Source organism: Lissotriton vulgaris, chromosome 6 (genome assembly GCF_964263255.1).
Source record: "Lissotriton vulgaris chromosome 6, aLisVul1.2, whole genome shotgun sequence".
NCBI classification, from domain to species: Eukaryota; Metazoa; Chordata; class Amphibia; order Caudata; family Salamandridae; genus Lissotriton; species Lissotriton vulgaris.
The window spans coordinates 1,761,395,222-1,761,415,506 of NC_141694.1; the positions used below are offsets into that span (position 1 = coordinate 1,761,395,222).

The 20,285-nt window shown below is 46.9% G+C and overlaps 1 protein-coding gene across 11 annotated transcripts in view; it reads right to left on the bottom strand.

Moving 5' to 3' along the window:
- The window catches only part of HMBOX1 (homeobox containing 1), a 490,629-nt gene that overhangs the window by 247,645 nt on the left and 222,699 nt on the right, over positions 1 to 20,285 (bottom strand). For all 11 annotated transcript variants that reach the window (XM_086928008.1, XM_086928002.1, XM_086928007.1 and 8 more), the window contains exon 4: positions 5,872 to 6,348. In XM_086928008.1, the coding sequence (XP_086784134.1) occupies positions 5,872 to 6,348 (477 nt within the window). The remainder of the gene's footprint in view (positions 1 to 5,871; positions 6,349 to 20,285) is intronic.

A 20,285-nucleotide genomic window follows, 5' to 3' on the forward strand; every position in this document is an offset into this window, starting at 1 on the left:
TGGTCAGTGAAGAAATCATGGATTTCTATTTCATGTTTGATCAGGGATCTACTTACTTTTCAATGATCAGAGTTGCTGTGGGATGAAACCAGGTACCCCCTACGTAGTCAGTTTCTACAGTTGTGACTTGCTGTATGAATATCTATATCCTCTCACACAGTCTTTTGGAAAAGTTACTTTGTGGCAGGAGGTCCCTATTTTGCAAATTAATTTTGATAAATTAAGCAGACTGAAAGCCTTGTTTTAAAGAGATGTCACTTTAACATCTGCATGGGCAACCTTTGATCTTTAAGGGGCTTGTTCCTTGTCTGAGGTAAGTCATTATTGCAGACTGAATTACAGCAGCATTTCTGTGGGCTGGTACACAATATTTTCAATGCTTCTAACCGCTGGAGGAAAATACTTTTTTTTTAAAGTGGTTGGGTCTGGACTTGTTTTTACCTTTCAGACTGTGCTTGGAGTTATTCCATTTTTTGTACATTCATAGTTTTCAAACATTTTTAAAGGCGTTCCGGTAGCGCTGTTTCTTCTGGATGCTATTTTGGTTCTATTTTTGTTGCTGCACAATGATGTCCCACAACAAGGCCTGATGGTAATTGAACTGCCATAGGTCCTCCAGTGTCATGAATGCATGAGGCAGTATTTTGGAGAGCCCTTGTTATTGGAACTGAATGGGAACTGGTCTCTGTCCTTCTGACCCCTGTGGTTTCAGAGACTGCAGCCTATAGTGCTCTTTCGAATGTGCTCTTAAATTGTGCCTTGCTATGCAACTGTTCCAGTCTCCGGACATAAATCAACGTGTATGTCATTTGCAGTTTCATCAGTTGTGTTGTCTAGTGACTCTGCTCCATTTTCTGCAAGCACCTTTGTCAATACTGGATGCTCCTTCGAATTTTGGTTTCTTGCCATCTGCTTCCTCTATAACGGCTGCACTCCTGCCACTGTTGTCTTCGAATAATGTTGAATGGACTAGTGGTGACTCTCTTTGTCCTTTGGGTCCTGTTCTTCAGGTCCTTGTTGATGTGTTGTCTGAGGATACAGGTTCAATCTTGGGCTCCGACGACCCCCTGGAGATCGATGTGGACATTATGGAGATGCAAAATTTCAATTTGGATGTCTCCTAGACTCTTGAATAGGCTTTTTCGTTTTATTACATAATTTTTCTTCATTTTTTTGTAGTTTGGGCTTTTTTTAATTTGCCATTTTATATAGCTTTCTGCATGTGCCTATAATGTTAAAATTGTTTTATGTAAAATGCAAGGCTTTTTTTTCAGATCTAGTCATTGCTTTGCTTATTTTTTTATGAATTGGCTCTACAACGAGTGGGAGGGTGTTGTATGATTTACATATAGTCTCCATTTTAGATTCTCGTTTTAACTTAGCATCTTTTTCTAATGGTGGTTTGCAAGTGTTTTTTCTAATGTGGGAATGTGCCATGCGCACACTTATTCCTGGTAGACACTGTTGCCTGCACATTTAGTTCCAGGGTCGAATGATTTAGGACACATTGCCTTGTTTGATTTTATTTTTTCTCTTAGCAGATCACTATTTCTCCTCAGACTAATTAAAGATGTTGTTCTGCACCTTTGGCACAATAGGATAAGCTTGCCGTTTTACTATTGATTCAGCGTCTATGTTGCATTTAATGAGAGGTTATTTTCATGCCAGAGTCATCATGAAATGCTGCTGTGAGCTGTGACTGAGCTGCTGTTCCGTTGTCCCCAACCTTCATCCTGGGAAGGAAAATAGATATGCAAGGGGAGTGTGCAGGCATACACACCCAGAAGAATGCCTCTGTTAATTCACAGAGGCTGGCTTCTTGACATAGAGGACCAAAGTAAGGGGTCAGGTCACTCAAACAGGCCTGGCAGAAGGGTACTCCCGACATGCTCTCTTTAGCGAAGATAAACTAGTGGGAGATAAGAGTAACCTTAAAATTATTAACAATTAACATGGTTGAATTGTTTGTACTATGCAGCATTCTAATAATTCTTATAACAATGATACATCTATAACACTGTAAGGTTTGGGGTTTAGATGCGGTACTGTGAGCTAGCCACGCACACCAACATTTACAGCTCATATAAGAAGACTAAGTCTCTGTATTATGAAGTTTTGTTGATCCAAATACACAGTCTTACTATATTCGTAGGAACAGCATAACTTTACAAGAAGATTCCAGGGCGATAACATTCAGATGACACATACAGATGGTGACTTGACTGAACACCCGGAATAGTGACAGTAGGGTATCAAATACATTTTTTTAAATCAAAAATGATTTACTAAAATGTAGCCTTTCTCGGATACAAGCTATCCAGTTAGGGTAAAGGTGGGCTCCTCACTTCCTTCCAAACATGTTAAGAAAAGTACAAGCCCTGATGGGATTTATTAATTTCAGGAGAGGTTACTTGCCATATTATGTTAAGCGAGTGTAGTCCTTTTATGATTTGATCAGTTGTTTTCTGAAAACTTTGGATAAAAGAACAAACATCTACCTTACACGGACTGGAAGCAGACATGTTCGAGACCAATATTTACAGACTAGGGATAATGAAACCTAATATTTAGAGTTGTTCACAGTACCTAAGGTTATACTTGCTTAGTTTACAATAAAGGCAACTACTGTAGCTTATGGATCGTATCTGTACTCTGCTGAGGGGAGGATTAAACCTACAGAAAAAAAACCTTACTGTGCTGCAGATGGCATGTTAAAACAGCACCCTTTGGCACATGGGAAACAAATCAATATAGTTTCTCCTAAACCTACATTACTGGCAGTGACAAAATCGAGTATTCTAAATGCTAGTGCTTTACACCTGCGCTGGGTGAAGTCGCACTCTTCTTTAAATGCTATTGACATAAAATTTGAATATGATCCTACAGTCCGCATGCATGAATTTTTGCAATATACTCAAAATGTTCCACAGATTCCTAATGTTTTACCAATTTATGAGTACAGGAGTGTGTACGGACGGATCTGCACAGCCAGTGGTGAGCACTAAACAAACATATTCTGCCACTTGTGCTGCAGTGCAGAGAACGTTTGAAGTGGATAACTTAAAGCAATATGTACAAACACTAAATGTTTAGATGATTCTACTTCAAAGGTAGCAGAATCACATGCCCTGTTAGTTGGCCTACAAAAAGCTGGTCTATCTGTTCTCACACTGAGAATACAAACCAATGAGAAAAAAGGGGCAGAGCTTCAAGTCCCTTCCTGAATACAGCATGCCTCGCAGACCAGTGCATGCGCGGACCAGACTCGATTTAAAAATTCAACAAGAGGAACAGGAGATTAGAATTTTTAAAGTTTTAATTATAAATAGTGCCAAGAAGCACGAAGTGCAAATGACAGTCAAAGGTTGCGATAGAACAGGACTTAGGTGCATTTGGATGCTAATCCTGATGAAACCGGGGTTGGATACACTAACCAGGTTTGTCATGGTCAAAGATTTTACATTCTGAATTTAGTCCTTAAAGTCCCAATCTACCACAGGCAGCCAATGACCTCAGGGGAGGAACTTAAGAGACTCACAGGGTGGCAGACCGAGGCCAACAGGAGGTTCCAGTCCAGGACTAGTTGCCACTGATCAGCTTGACACTTGCAGGAAAAAGCCTCTTGTTGGGTTCCTGTAGCTTTAACATGCCTGATCTAAGCCTTGCATGAGCTAGTTGCGGGGAATGACCCCATGCCATTGCCTAACAAAAGGGGTAAATATTCTCTGGGGTCTAACCCTACCAAATTTGGCAATTTTCAAGATGTCAAACATCTAACCTTGAGCTCCGAGGACTGGTTATGTATAATCCAAGAGTCCTCCCACATCTAATACTAAAATGCAGGTTGAAGTAGCCAATGGCGCCAATAAGCCCAGAAACATAAGTCTAATAGCACAAAGCAGAGTTTTCCAGCATCCAGACAGTTGATACACAAGAACTGTTTTGGAATTTTGGTTCCATCCTTTGAAGTACGCCTCAAGTGTTATATGTAAAGCCAGCAGACCTGTCAGGCAGGCGTTGACACTATAATGTCAAAAGAGACCCACTGTGCGATTGGACTCTGCCTGCCAGACGGGGTAGAGAAAAGTAGGGCCCTGCCTAGGCACAAATAACATTTGACTGTGACAGAATAGGATTATTCACACTTATTCAAATGTTAATTACTAGCTGGCAGAAGTGGAAGAGCAAAATGAAGATTAGTCTTCAGCGACTTTAGGGATGGAAAAAGGTAAATTTATAAAAGGTACTTTCCCTTAACATTTAGTAAAAATAAAACTTCATAATTGAATTGGATTTTAATAACTATTAAATATAGTTGCTTAATTATAGTTCTAACTAATCCAACTCCTGAGAAACAGTATTAGTATTTAATACTGCATTCCAGTATTTTCCAGTGGAACAGACAGACTTGGAACACTGAAAATAGTTTTGAGGGCTTTCCACTGGTAATTAGTGTAAGCCAATTGAAACTAAACTGTAAGGATATAAGATGCCCCCATAGAATCTGAACGAGATCTAATGGTTTGCAGAAAGACAAGTCAGGCTACAACCTTTGATATTACTCATGTTCAGTTAAATTCATTAAACGCAGATTTAACTGAGACTGGGTACCACAAACCACAGTGCTTCATTGTCAGATATTCCTGAGTAAAAACAAAGAGACATCATTTGTACCTCTTCTGGCAAATGCAAAAAACTTAGGGAGTGATTATGATGAAGGATAGTCCGCCAACGCCAGCCGTGCGGTGCCGGGCCCTCAGCCATCGGACAGCAATTTTCCCCCGCCATATTATATTGGCAATGGGAATCGTTCAGGTACTGTGGCGGTCATAAAGACCGCCCACCACAGTTCCGCCACAGGCAATTGTTCCAATTGCCTGGCGGACCGGCCTGCATGTCGAAAATGGTGGCAGTGCCTAGCAGACACCGTCCTCCAAATTACAATGCTGGCTCAAGCCAGCCTTTCCATAGCGGTAACACCGCCATGGAAAGGCTGGTGGGGATTGGCTCCGAGGGCCCGTTGCTGTCCCCCCTTGTGTTGGGGGTGCACTGAGGGGGTACCCATGGTACCCCCTACATTTCCCTGCACTAAGTGGCAGGGAAATGCAGGACATGCCTCTTTAGCATTGCAGTGGGTGCTGCAGCCAGAACCCCTGCCGCAATGTTAAACAGGCTGGATGTGATCGCCATGGTGGTGGTCGCATCGTAATTCATGGTGCGGGACCACCGTCTGTAGTCACCACTACGATGGCGGGGAGACTCGAGTCCCCCCGCCATCGTAATCATCCCCTTAATGTGGTGAGCCAGCCGAACGTCAGCGAAAAAGAACAAGAATCTTTGCTGTGACAGCCCATGGTATATTGAAGGCCGTCAGAGAGAAATGTATGCCATTTTAGTCACCTAAAAACTATATAAAGGGCATGTATGAGAGCGCAGGCAACAGATTTAAATATTGAAAGAAAGAGTTGTTACTCAATTAGAATGCACTAAGAAAAAAAGATTCCCCTAAATCTAACCCACCCAATACAAAAGAACAACATAATCAGTAGTAGACAGTTGGAAGTTCTTTTTTAATGGTGGGGTGGGGGAACACAGAGGCCTTGATGCTGTTGCTAGGGAGACTATGAGTAATACGGTCTTAAACTTCAAGGAAATGATTTACTATTAGAAACCCTAAAGACATTTTTGTAAAATAGAAAGTTAAAGTTGATAGCAGGAAATCAAATATCAAGGAGGGGTTATTAATTTAGACCACAAGCTAGTTTTATTAACCACTGTCAGTACTTAATAAAAACTATGTATTCTAGTTAGATAAGAAGCCAGTTGTCAGACAGTATTCCGGAGTAATATACAAGTTTTGTTTTTACTAACCTCATCAGTTCTTCCACTTTATCATCAACATCAAGATCCTCTTCTGAAGCTTCAAAACTGTAGGATCTTGGAACAATGTTGTTTGTATGATAACGAGTGGGAGACATCTTTCCATTGAAGGTCGACAGCCTCTCATTAATCTCCCTCCCATTCTGATTGGTAGTGCATGGTTGAGGGGAAGTGTCACAGCTGTTGCTCGGTGATGGGGACATACCAGAGTGTTGAGTCTGTGTAGAAGCTGTGGCTGTAGAGGAAGAAGCTGGGGCATTTTTGATACTGTTGCCATATGAACTTCTTCCATAGCTGGACCTCCTTCCAAACTTGTCATTATGCTCATGATCAAGCCGGTCAAGCGTCTCCAAAGCACGAAGGATTTCATGTTTGGTCATTCCAGTGCGTCGCAGCCGCTGCAGCAAGTCTATCTGCTCTATGGTGAACCTCGGCTCATCTGTGTAATGAGACATGGTTTCCAACAGACTAAAAGTAAAATAGTAAATGGTTAGTAAAAACCTTTCAATGATCCTATTCAGTATCGGCAAGATAACTAACAATGCAAAATAAATGGCGATCAGTGCTATTCCCACTTACTTTAGTCAATGTATTACAGAATAAGATATTGCGAGGCCCTAACTCCTAGAAACATAAGCATAATATTGAACATTATTATTGGAGCAGGAGCATCTCAAACATACGTTCCTGTTCACAAAAAAGTATGGTGTATGAGACAGTACTGAACAACACACTGTACAGTTATCCTCATGTAAAGCGCTCCGATACCTCTGGGTCTAGCCAGCGCTATATAAAACTTTTCAAATAAAATAAAATAAAATAAATAAATAAATTAGTGAGTTCTATTTACTTTATTTATATTACAATACAAAATTACACACAGTCACATAACATTTACCATTTTATACAATGTGGGGAAGGCAATAAAAATAGGAATTGTGGGTATTCTACATACTACATGCTCCGGCACAAACCACATCAAATAAACGTTTTCAGTGCCACAAGAACATTTAAAAAACTGCCCCTTGCAATCAATAGGCAACAAATAATAGACACGCTGGTGGCAGATTAATTTCAGAGTGACTGACCATGCTTTCCAATTAAAGTTACTCCCATCCCTGAGCCAAGCAAGCAAAAACCTGCTGGCTACAGCTGAAAGCTTACTTATTGTACCAGACACATAGAGGAAACAACCTTCATGATGTACACAAGACCACAAATGAGATACAGTATGTAATCTTCATAGCCTTCAGGTGGCCCAGAATGCTGCGGCATGACTTTTATTTAAGCGTCTTTGGAGAAACAGGGTCACGAAGCATCTTCATACCTTGCACTGGCTGCCAGTTAGTAAACAAATCCTAATCAAGAGCCCGGTGCTGACTGTTCGTGCTCTACATCAGACGGGCCCAAGTTACTTGTCTAGCAGAATCCAGTTCCACTACCCTGCGGGGAGCCTCAGTCCTCAAATAGGATCTTGGCAAAGGTACCCCAATTCTCTCAGCTAGGACCCGGAAAAGGGCGTTCTTTTCCCTTCCTTCGTCCATCCGAGTGGGATACACTTGCCCTGACTCTTTGGCAGGAGAGATCCGAGCATACTTTTAAAAAGAAGTTGATGATGGATACACCTGTCCTCTCTCTTCTCACCTCTCTCTTCTCTTCTTCTCTATCTTTTCCCTTCTCTAGCTCTCTCTCTCTCTCTTCCTTTTCTTATCTTCTTCCCTTGATTTGCTTTTTGATTATTGTAAGTGTCATGATACCAAGAATTTGTTCATTTGTACCTTTAAAGATTTATTGTATTGTCTTTATTTTTATCCTTATTCTTCAATAAAAAAGATTTGAAATAAAAAAAGAAAACATGGCTGTACACCCAGTATTAAAAAACTGTTGACTGACTAGTGCCAGCACACATTTAGAAGGATCTGTGCGCTTTACAAATCCCACGCATCTCATCGAATCCAGGGATTATCCATGCAGTTTGGAAGGATCTACACGATTTTACAGCACCTAACCTGCATAACGTACAGAAGAATCCATCTGAGGTTAAGCACCTACACTTCATGATTTACACAAGAAACAACCTACGATTAAAGCACCCAGCCTTAATAAGAATCAATTACAGCAGCTAACTTACATGAATCTGATATTATAACACCCAGTCTTCAAAGTGTACACAAGGTCAACATGAGGTTACAGCACTTAACCTTCATGATGCACATGGATATGCATCTGTGGGTACAGCACGCAGCCTCTTGGTTGTACATGGATTTCAAATGGGGCCTGCAGCACCCACAGGACACCATTCAAGGTTACAGCACTCAGCTTTCATGATAGACATGAGAATCCATCGGAGGTGACTCCATGCATTCTTCAGAATATAAAACCCAAAAAGCAGAACCTTCCACCTCTTACCGTAACTACTGGAAAGTATACATTTTTACTTGTTGCATTTTTGGAATGAATTTTGTATTTACAGCGCACTGTTTCTGGTTATTAAAACAATATATGTAGACAAATAATATGTATATCTACATATATGCAGCAGTGGGTCTCACTCCATAAGAAATCACATATCTGTACCCTTTAGCACCATATCCTCGCCGACGGATTTTTCTCCAAATAACCTTAAAATATCACGAGTTTAGCGTACTAGATATGGTGCGGGTAGGTCAGCAAGGTAAAGTTCACAGATTTTTCTAAATAACATAGCAATTCACAGCATGCCAGTCAAAATTAAATTGATTTAGTGCATTGTCCCAACCAGTACCTTATCTTAGTTCAATGCATTTTGTCAGTCATTTTTTTTTAGTTATGAAGCAAAAATCAAGTGGGCAATGCAAATGTGCCACTGCCGCACGTATCCGTAAATATTTGCTAACATTGGATATTCCTTCCCAAATTATGTGACATTATGTTTGCAAACAAGAATTAACAACTCTACTGCACACAAGGTGACATAAATTTATATAAAGAAATAAATCCGGTACCTGGAGCCCACACCTTACAAGATGGTGCAACATAGAATATGATTTTAGAATATAAACGTCATAAAATAATCTGTGACGGACTAGATCATATTTGTCTCCATAGAGGCACTAAGCAAGCACTATATATCTAAACTAAGACACAATGGCGACCCTATATACCACAATACGGACCGTCATGGGCGAGGCTAACCTTGCCAGTGCTGCAAATTGATGCTAAACCGATTCTTATGCTTCCATACACAAATTATTAGCCACAGTATGGCACAATATCCCATTTGAGGTACTATACACCTGCATGGAGCCTGTCATGGGCAAACCCCACATCCTGTGATGCTCCAGAATGGAGCTACATGGAATATGCTGTTTATGAAAATAAATTAGAAAGCACTATTTCGACATTGAGGCATCATGGAGAAGCAGTACGCCTTCATAGAGACACAACTTAGGTATGGCCCAATTTAACTTATGTTGCGTTAGACAGACAACCAACAACAACTGTTTGCAAATAATAAATAAAACACTGCACTTAAGTCTGAATATGTTCCTTAAACATCTAAATAGTACAGAACTGGTCAGAACTGGTCGCTCCTCTCGCAGCTCGCCCCAGCCATTTGTGCCAGCGACCTGCATCCTGCCCTGCCATCTGTGCCAGCGACCCGCATTGTACCCTGCCATAGTGCCTGGTATCGTTGCCTGTATTGACATCTATTGTGCCAGCTGATTGTGCCTGCGACCGCATTTTATTTTGTGCCAGCTAATTGTGCCAGCGACCGCATTCTGTGCCCTTGACTGTGCCAGCGATTGTTTGTCTTGTGCCCACGACCTCCCAGCATTGTTGTTGTGCCTTTAGCCCATCCACCCCGCCGCTGCTCCCCCGCGGCCCCACCCCCGCCAGCTCCTACTGACCATCCTACCCCACCCCCCGCCGCCCCTCCCTCCCACAAACATACCTTAAGCTGATAGCGCGAGACTAGGAGCTGTGTCCAGCCTGACTCCGGTCAGAACTGGTCGCTCCTCTCGCAGCTCGCCCCAGCCATTTGTGCCAGCGACCTGCATCCTGCCCTGCCATCTGTGCCAGTGACCCGCATTGTACCCTGCCATAGTGCCTGGTATTGTTGCCTGCATTGACATCTATTGTGCCAGCTGATTGTGCCTGCAACCGCATTTTATTTTGTGCCAGCTAATTGTGCCTGCGACCGCATTCTGTGCCCTTGACTGTGCCAGCGATTGTTTGTCTTGTGCCCACGACCTCCCAGCATTGTTGTTGTGCCTTTAGCCCGTCCACGCCGCCGCTGCTCCCCGCGGCCCCACCCCCGCTCCCTCCAGCTCCTACTGACCATCCTACCCCGCCCCCCGCCTCCCAGCTGCCCCTCCCTCCCACAAACATACCTTAAGCTGATAGCGCGAGACTAGGAGCTGTGTCCAGCCTGACTCCGGTCAGAACTGGTCGCTCCTCTCGCAGCTCGCCCCAGCCATTTGTGCCAGCGACCTGCATCCTGCCCTGCCATCTGTGCCAGCGACCCGCATTGTACCCTGCCATAGTGCCTGGTATCGTTGCCTGCATTGACATCTATTGTGCCAGCTGATTGTGCCTGCGACCGCATTTTATTTTGGGCCAGCTAATTGTGCCTGCGAACGCATTCTGTGCCCTTGAGTGTGCCAGCGATTGTTTGTCTTGTGCCCACGACCTCCCAGCATTGTTGTTGTGCCTTTAGCCCGTCCACGCCGCCGCTGCTCCCCGCGGCCCCACCCCCGCTCCCTCCAGCTCCTACTGACCGTCCTACCCTGCACCCGCCTCCCAGCTGCCCCTCCCTCGCTCCGCCCCCCTCCACTATCCATTTATGACAGATGGACCTTCGCGCAGCGTCCACGCGCATCGGCCGCGCCCCATGCGCGCCGAAGGTGCGCCAAAGGTAAGCCCGTCTACGCCCGTCCGCGCCTGGACCGCGCCCAGTGCCAGACCCCCTGGTCCTCGCAAACCCATCACCTCCCGCATCACGTACGACGCTGCAACCCTCTCAGCCCTCAACCCCGGCCGTCCACCAAATTCCCACCAAGCCGCCCCAGGACACACCCATGGACCATTCACCTGCCACTCCTGCAAGTTCGACTGCATCAATACCATCACCATACCCTCAGACTCCAAACAGAGCTCCGACACTAACCACCTGAAGTGCATCCTGCTCAACACCCGTTCGGTCCACAGGCACGCCATTGAACTATGGAACCTACTCGACACCACATCGCCGGACGTCGCCTTTCTCACAGAAACCTGGATGAACACATCTTCAGCACCCGACATCGCCATAGCCATTCCGGACGGATACAAGATCATCCGAAAAGACCGCACCAAGCAAACAGGAGGAGGCATCGCCATCGTCCATAAGAACACCATCCGCATCACGACCAGTTCCAACGATCACCTCGCTGCCGCCGAACACCTTCACTTCCAGATCCACACCGACCCCAAGACCACACTCGGAGGCACCCTCGTCTACAGACCACCAGGACCTCGCGCACAATTCAGCGAAGACTTTGCTGACTTCATCAGCCCTCACGCCCTCCCCTCCGAAGACTACATTCTACTGGGAGACCTCAACTTCCACCTGGAAAAGGACAACGACAGCAACACCACCACCCTTCTCGACAACCTCGCTAATCTCGGACTCAAACAACTTGTTAACACCCCCACCCACTATGCTGGACACACGCTCGATCCAATCTTCACCTCCAGCAAGCACATCACCTTCAATCATACCACAGCTTTTCAGTGGACAGACCACAGCTGCATTCACTTAAGCTACAAAAAGACTACGACCCACAACCTCCCACAACCAATTCCCCGCAGAAACTGGAACAAAATTACAACCGACCAACTCTTCACATCACTGCACCAAAACCCCCCTGCAAAATCTTCGGACCCAAACCTTGCAGCCAGCAACCTCACACAATGGATCACCCACAGCGCTGACGAATTAGCACCCCTGAAAAAACGTCAAATCAAACAAGATAACAAAAAAGCACCCTGGTTCAATGAGGACCTAAAGAAATCCAAGAAGATCTGTCACACTCTCGAGAAAGCCTGGCAAAAAAACCGTACCGCTGACAACCTGGCCACCTTTAAGAACGCCATCCGCAAACACCACCAACTGATTCGATCCACCAGGAAATCAGCATTCAAGGACCGACTCGACAACAACGCCCACAACAGCAAGGAACTATTCAACATTGTCAAAGAATTCTCCAACCCCACCGCCGGCACGAACGACATCACTCCCTCCTAAGACCTTTGCGACTCCCTAGCCTCATTCTTCCACAACAAAATCGCAGACATCCATAACAGCTTCGTAAACCATGCCGGAGTCCAGTCCACCCCACCCACCTCCGAACCAAAACACCCCTCTAACAACCTTTGCGCCTGGAACCCAATCTCCACTGAAGAGACCATCCGCCTGATGAACTCCATCAACTCAGGATCTCCTACCGATCCATGCCCCCACCACATTTTCAACAAAGCAGACTCCATTATCGCACCCCATCTCCGAGATGTCATCAACTGCTCCCTCAACTCCGCTACCTTCCCGGAAAGCTGGAAACATGCCGAACTCAGCGCCCTCCAGAAGAAACCCACAGCAGACCCCACTGAACTTAAGAACTACCGCCCCATCTCGCTCCTCCCATTCCCGGCCAAAGTCATTGAAAAAGCCGTCAACAGTCAACTCGCCGCCTTCCTCGAACCCAAAAAATCCCTCGACCCTTCACAGTCCGGCTTCCGAGCCAAACATAGCACTGAGACCGCCCTCATCGCAGCAACAGACGGCATTCGAGCGCTACTGGACAACGGAGAAACTGTCGCCCTCATCCTACTTGACCTCTCCGCAGCCTTCGACACAGTCTGTCACAGCACCCGTATACAACGCCTAAGCAACATCGGAATACAAGGAAAAGCATTGGAATGGATCATCTCGTTCCTCTCCGGAAGAACCCAGAGAGTCCGCCTCCCCCCTTTTAGATCAGAGGCCTCCGAAGTCATCTGCAGCGTACCACAAGCATCCTCACTCAGTCCCACCCTCTTCAACATATACATGAGTCCCCTCGCGTCCATTGCGCGCCAACACAACACCAACATCATCTCCTATGCAGACGACACACAGCTGATCCTCTCCCTCACCAAAGACCCAAACACCGCCAAAACCAACCTACACGAGGGGATGAAAGAAGTAGCCGAATAGATGAAGAACAGCCGTCTAAAACTGAACTCGGACAAAAACGGAAGTGGTCATCTTAGGCTCATCTCCCTCCGCCTGGGACGACTCATGGTGGCCACCGGCCCTGGGAAGCGCACCCATACCTACGGACCAAGCACGTAACCTGGGCTTCATTCTCGACTCCTCCCTCTCGATGACCAGACAAGTCAACGCCGTCTCATCATCATGCTTCAACATCCTACGCATGCTCAAAAATATCTTCTGATGGATCCCCACCGAAACAAGAAAGACGGTCACCCACGCACTGGTCACAAGCCGACTGGACTACGGAAATACCCTCTACGCCGGAACCACAGCCAAACTACAGAAAAAACTCCAACGAATCCAAAACGCCTCAGCCAGACTCATACTGGACATCCCCCGTCAAGCGCACATCTCCGGTCACCTGTGAGACCTCCACTGGCTCCCCGTCAACAAGAGAATAACATTCCGTCTCCTCACCCACGCACATAAAGCCCTCTACGACCTAGGACCCGAATGCCTCAACATGCGCCTGTCCTTTTACACCCCCACCCGCCAACTGCGATCATCCACTCAAGCCCTCGCCGCAATCCCACGCATACACAAATCCACCATGGGGGGAAGATCCTTCTCCTACTTAGCGGCCATAACCTGGAATTCTCTCCCCACCCACCTCCGCCTTACACAGAACCACCCCTCCTTCAGAAAACAACTGAAAACTTGGATATTCGATAAGTAAAGTACCCCCCTCCCTCAAGCGCCTTGAGACCCTCTGGGTATATAAGGCGCTATACAAATGTTAAAACTAAACTAAACTAAACTAAACATAAGGTTCTACCAGCAGCGCTTGTTCCTAAAGACAAATACCTAATTTTTATTTGAACATTAACAAAAACAAAAATATTTGACCAGCTAAGTCATCAATAATTAAATCAAGAATGAACACACATGGAAACAATTGTACTTTTACTTGTGAAAAATGTCAATCAGTATAATACAATACCACAGGTACAACCATAAACTTTCATGTAATTGTTACGTAATGTTATAGGACAACACTCTAAGAAAAAACAAAACAAAAATTATTTCCTTACTCACATATGCTTAAAGAAATACCCATATGGAAAAGACAACCTAACAACAGTGCAATTATGATATTTTTAAGGGTCACCTAACAACAAACTCTTAAAGACTCATCAAAAATGGTCAATTAGTTATGCTGCATTTACATCTTTCACCCATGACAGCATGAGACAGAGTTAATGTTAAAGTAGCTCCTAGTTAGGACATTGTAGTACTCCGTATTATTCCCCTGTCAACGATTACTTCTGTTAACTACAGTTTCAGTGATTATATATAAGATTGGGTACAGAGAAAGTGCTATTTTAGGGCCTGGAAAATACACACTGCTCTTTCAGCCAGACCTCTTCTGTTATTGGTTGCTTGGGTTGATCCCCTTCAGCCACTGCTTTGGTTTAAATCTTTTTTTATTGATTTCAGCACAAATCAAAAACAGTGAACCACAGCTCCTCATTAGTGTGTAGAAAGACAATAATGCCGCGTTGCATTGTTACCATAGGTAATAAGCATGGAGCGGGTCCTTCAAATAAAATAAAAAACAAAAACAGGTAAACCTTCCCCCCTGTCCAACCCACCCCGTAACCCTAACCCCCTGCACCCCACCCACCCCTCGTCCACCTTGAACTAAAGAAACCGGGAGGGGAGGAGGGGTGAAAAGGAGAGCATAAAAGGGAGGCAGTCTGGTATTTAACGGCCCCGCTTACGAGATGTCTTGGAAGTGCAGCTCGGTATCTTTGTGTCAGGCAGGCGCAGGTACCGAGGGCAAGTTAACTCCCTGAACTCAGACACCAACAGCATCAGGAAGGGCCGCCACAACTCAGGAAATTCTGACCCCCTACCGGCCAGTGTAAGCGTGAGTTTCTCCATGCCCAGCACCAGCCAGAGTCTCTGGAGCCAGCCAGCATATGTGGGAAGTTGGGTGGAGCGCCAATGTATTAGGATATTCTGTATTGCTGATCCCAAAGCAATCGCGATCTGTCGACCTCTCCTGGATTTGAGTGGGTATGTCAGTGCGTTCGGAAGGCCATAAGAGGATATAAGAGGGGAATCTCGGAAGTTGTGTCTCAAAGTGCTGGTCAATTTCATCAATCACTTGAGTCCAGTAGGATTGTATGCAGGTGCAGCTCCATAACAAGTGTTCCAATGTACCCACTTCCCTACATCCCCTCCAACATAGGTCACTCCGTCTGGGGTCAAAGCGATGCAAACGTTCTGGTGTGTAGTACCAATAGGTGACAATTTTGGTCAGGGTTTCTGTGATAAGCGGAGTGTCTTGCCCTATGGTATATGGTCCCCCATTTTTCGTAGCTCGACCTGCATTGTAAGCGTGAGTGGTATTGGCTAAGAGCATACTATAAAGGTCGGAGATCATCTTTTTATTGGAGGTGCGTGTCACTAACCACTTCTCGAAGGGGGTCAGTAGGCGTTGAGCCTGTGGTTTGACTTGTGGGTGTAACGCCCAGTGTTGAATCTGAAGGTATGGTAAACGCTCCGTTTCTGGGATATCATAGTGTTCTTTAAGTTGCGGAAAAGTGAGAACACCGGCCCGATCACAGAGGTGACTCAGAGACCTGCAAGGGGAAGAGCGCCAAGCCTGAAAAGCCCACATATCCATACCGGGCTGAAAGTCCGGATTGTCAAAGAGTGGCGTGAGAGGAGATGGGTAGGTAGTCAGCTGTGCGGACACATTGGTCCGGTCCCACAAGTCCATAAGGGTGCCCGTGATCAAGGAAGCATACAGGTTGGGGGGGCGATGAGTCTTGCGGAGAAAAGGGATACCTTGCAGCGGTCGACCTGTGACCGCCTGGTCCTGGAATAGTCAGTGTTTCTCTGACTCCAAGCTCTGCCACTCCACTATATAGCGAAGCTGGGTGGCGTCATAGTACAACTGGATGTCTGGTACCCCTACTCCCCCTCCCCTGGCGGAAGAACCGCGACAGGGTGTCGGAAGCGGGGTTTATGGCCATGCCAGATGAAGCGCGATAAGTCTGCTTGGGTCTGCTGAATCCAGCCCGGGGGAGGGGGGGGTGGGGAGTTGAGGGGGTGTCGGAGAGGAAGAGTTTGGAAGAGATATAGTATTTGGGGAAGGATAGTGATTTTGGTCGCCGCAATCCTGCCTAACCAAGTCATTGTACAGCGTTTCCACCTATTCAATTCTGAGCGGATGCGGGCGCGGAGTGTTGAGTAGTTGAGGCAGCGATCGCTTAGATGGTGGGGGCCAATTGGATACCAAGGAAGGGTATTGCGGTAGTTTCCCATTGCACTGGATGTTCCTCCTGGAGAAAGGTAAGGGTGTGTGGGGAGAGGGAGATCTCCAAGGCCATGGATTTATCCATATTGATTTTATAACCTGACCCTCGAGCAAAGCTATCTAGCTCAATGAACAGGGCTCGCAGGGCCGTGATCGGTTCTGAAAAAAGAAAGCAGAATGTCCTCTGCGTATAGGCTAATGGTGTGGATGTCTTGATCTAATTGAATCCCCGTTATGAGGGAATGCTTCTGAACTCGTAGTGCCAGAGGCTCCATATAGAGCGCAAAAAGAAGGGGTCGACAGAGGGCATCCTTGCCTTGTGCCCCTGCCAATCGGGAAGATGTGTGGCCATTAACTCGGACTGCAGCCATTGGGAGGCGATAGCAATTTAAAACTCTAGTTCGAAACTTCTCGCCGAAGCCAGCAGCCATCAGCACCATCTCGAGATAGGGCCAGTGCACTCTATCGAAGGCCTTCTCCGCATCGATGGCCAGGAGCATGTACTCGCCTTGAGTGCGGGTTGCCTTCTCTATCAAATGTAGGATCCGTTTGGGGTTGTCGCTAGTCTGCCTCTGCAGTACAAAGCCGGCCTGATCGGGCTCGATCAGCTGGGCTATATATTGCACCAGGCGAGCCGCGAGGATGCTGGTGTGCAATTTAATATCCACATTCAATAGGGAGATTGGTCTATATGCGCTGCACTCCATCTTGTCCTTACCCGGTTTCGGGATTACTACCACGGCAGCTTCCAGCATCTCCGCAGGATTGGCATCCGCATACACGAAGGTGTTAAAGAGGCTTGTCAAGATGGGGGCCAATTGGCCGCAAAATGCCTTATAGAAGGCGGCTGTGTAACCATCCGGGCCGAGTGACTTGCCCAGTTTGAGGCGTGAAATAGCTGAGATAACTTCTTCCTTCTGTATAGGCCTATACAGATAAGCGGCCTGTGGTTTGGTCAGGGCGGGCAATTGAGCCTGTGCTATATAGTCAATGCTATGCTGAGCCTCAAGAGAGTCCCCAGAATACAGAGCTGCGTAAAAATCTCTGAACACCTCAGCTATTGCCGCGTCGTCAGAAATTAGATTACCTCCAGGTGCACGAATGGCCTGTACTCCCTGACGCTGTCTTGCCTCGCGCAACTTGTTAGCAAGGAGACGACCGCATCTGTCTCCTTCTGTATAATAGGAGTGTCGAAGCCTTAATGCCGCGAATTGAGCTCTGTCTTGATCTAATGCCGCGAGTTGCTTTCGTTCTATACAGAGCTGCCTCCAAGCACGGGAGGCCCCGTTTTTTTGGTGCAGTTGTTCAAGTTCCGAGACCCTCTGAGTAAGTTCCGCCCTCTTTGTTTTGGGCGGAGGATATGGCAATGAATTCCCCTCTGAGAACCGCTTTCAGAGCAGTCCGCTGAGTTGTTTGTGAGGTGTCTGTGTTAGCATTGAGTGTGAGGAAGTCAGTAATGGCCTTTTGGATTTGTGTGACTACTGTGGGGAGATGCAGAAGTGTATCTCGCAAGCACCAAAGCCTAAGGGGTCGGAAGGAGCGCGGCAGCTGGAAGGTGGCCAGCACTGGCGAATGGTCAGAAAGCGAGACCATTAAGATTTCAGCATCCGCTGCATAGGCTCGGTGCGAAGTGGTACTAAGAAAATAGTCAAGGCGGGCATAGGTCTTGTGAGCTCCTGAGTAAAATGTATAACTGCAGGTACGTGGGTGAAAATGTCGCCAAAGGTCTGTGTGCCCTAGATCACTGAGATATGCCTGCTCTGTGCGTGTAAAGTACTCCTACTTGTGTCGTCCTCTGGCATGAGCGATCTAAGTCGTTGTCGAAAACAATGTTTAGGTCGCCCCCAATAACAAATGGCGGTCCGAGGCAGCGGCCGCCTCTCGGAGGGCAGTGTGAAGAAACTTGGCTTGTCCTTCATTGGGTGAGTAAATAGACCCAACGATAAATGTCACCTCCCCCAGTAGGAATTGATATGTCAGTAGTCGACCCCGAATTTCAGCTTCTTTCTGTATGATTCTGTCCTGGAAGGAGCGGGAGACTAGGATGGCCACTCCAGCAGACTTCGAGGCGCAAGAGGAGAACAGCTGCATGGGGAAGAACCTAGACCTCAGTCTTTGGTGATCTGTAGATAAAAGATGAGTTTCCTGGAGAAGACAGATGTCGGCCCCGGATAGTTCCAGATAATTCAGGACTGACCTACGCTTAATCAGGTTGTTTAGGCCTCGTATATGTGGCATCAGGGGAGGGTGGCCGGTCAACATTGCTGTTGGCGCCGCCAGACATAACGCACACCAGGACAAAGGAGACTAAACTGGCAATGTGCACGAAAGGCATGTCAGGAGCTGCAGGTAGGGGAGGTGGATGAGGGAACCCAAACATAAAAAACCCCAAGAAACTCAAGAGCAAAACAAAAGTCCCAACTGGGAACAAGTAACTCAGTCTATGTAGAAAAATTAGGTCTTGAGCACAATGTCCGCCTTCCCGTATGGACCGGGAAGTCGTAACCACGGGGCTCGTGGTGTGAACAAGGGAAGGAACCGAGTCCCCCGCTGCTCGCCTGTGTGTCGGGAGTTTTGGTTCAAGGGAAGCAGGTGTCAGGACTTCGTTCAGCGACAGAGCTCGGGCCCGCCAACGCGTCAGCAGCGGAGGTGAGTGCGTCCTGCTGGCCCTTCACAATGACTCATTTGTCCGGCTTCCGGAACCGCCGTTATCGCTTGGGTCGTTGCCACCCGGAGTAGGAAATCTCCGTCTCCGACCCAACACTTCGCTGTTCATCTTCATCACTGGGCACTGCCAGGCCCAGCAGTTGGCAAGTGTCAATGAGAGAGTGCATCTGGTGCAATTTACCATTGAAGCGGAAGATAAGACGAAACGGGTGCCCCCATGAGTATATGTGATGTTTTGTCGTCTGAGGTGCTCTGTCACGGGGCGGAATTGACGCCGTCTCTGCAGAGTGATGAGGGCCAGATCCTGATACAACACTGGAGAGTGCCCCTTGTAGGAGATAGGGTGAAGGGACCTGGCATTTGTGGGTTTTGCTTCTTTGGTTTTGAAGTCTTGCAAACAAACAAGGATGTCAGCCGGTGGGGCGTTGGGTGCCCGCGGAGGACCAACTCTATGTGCCCTGTCTAGGACAATGGGGACATCAGCCAGTGCCGCCAAGATGTGGCGAAAAAGGCCCTCCGTGAAGGCGAACAAATCTTAGGTGTCTTCTGATGGTCTCACCACCCTAATTCTGATATTGTGGTGTTGTGACCTGTTCGCCAGGTCCTCCAGGTGCGTTTGAGTATCCAGGTGCTGATCTTGCAGGCGGAGAATCACTTGCTGGAGTGTGTGCACATCTGTCGTCACGTTGTCACTCTTTACTTCCAGAGTCGCCACCCGCTCTCCCACGTTATCCACATCCCGGCGGAGTTCTCGCATTTCGGCAGTGAGGTCCGTCTTCTCCGTCTGTATATCCGCCCTGAGTGTGTTGAAAAGCGACTCTAAAAACGCTTTGGTGATAGGTTGTCCCCCGGCGTCCGGCGGTGTCTGAGAGGTCGCCATCTGTGAGGACGCAGTAGGCAGATCAGGGTTGGACTGCGCTTTCCCAAAAATTTCTTTTGAGGACTTTTGTTTCCGTGTTCTAGTTGAGGTCATAGTCGGAAAGAGTCCAGCAAGGGGCCGGTGTGGGGGACACCACCACCGTACCCGCCCCCCCCCGGCACTCTATATCAGTTTCTGCGCCTCTTCGTGAATGATCGAGAAGGGAGTCCACCGCAAGGCGTATGCTAAAGTCCCAGACCCACTAGCGCTGGTTCCGGACCGCAAGAAGAGTGCTGAAATGGAATGGGGGTCTACTGTGACCTTCCAAACCCCGT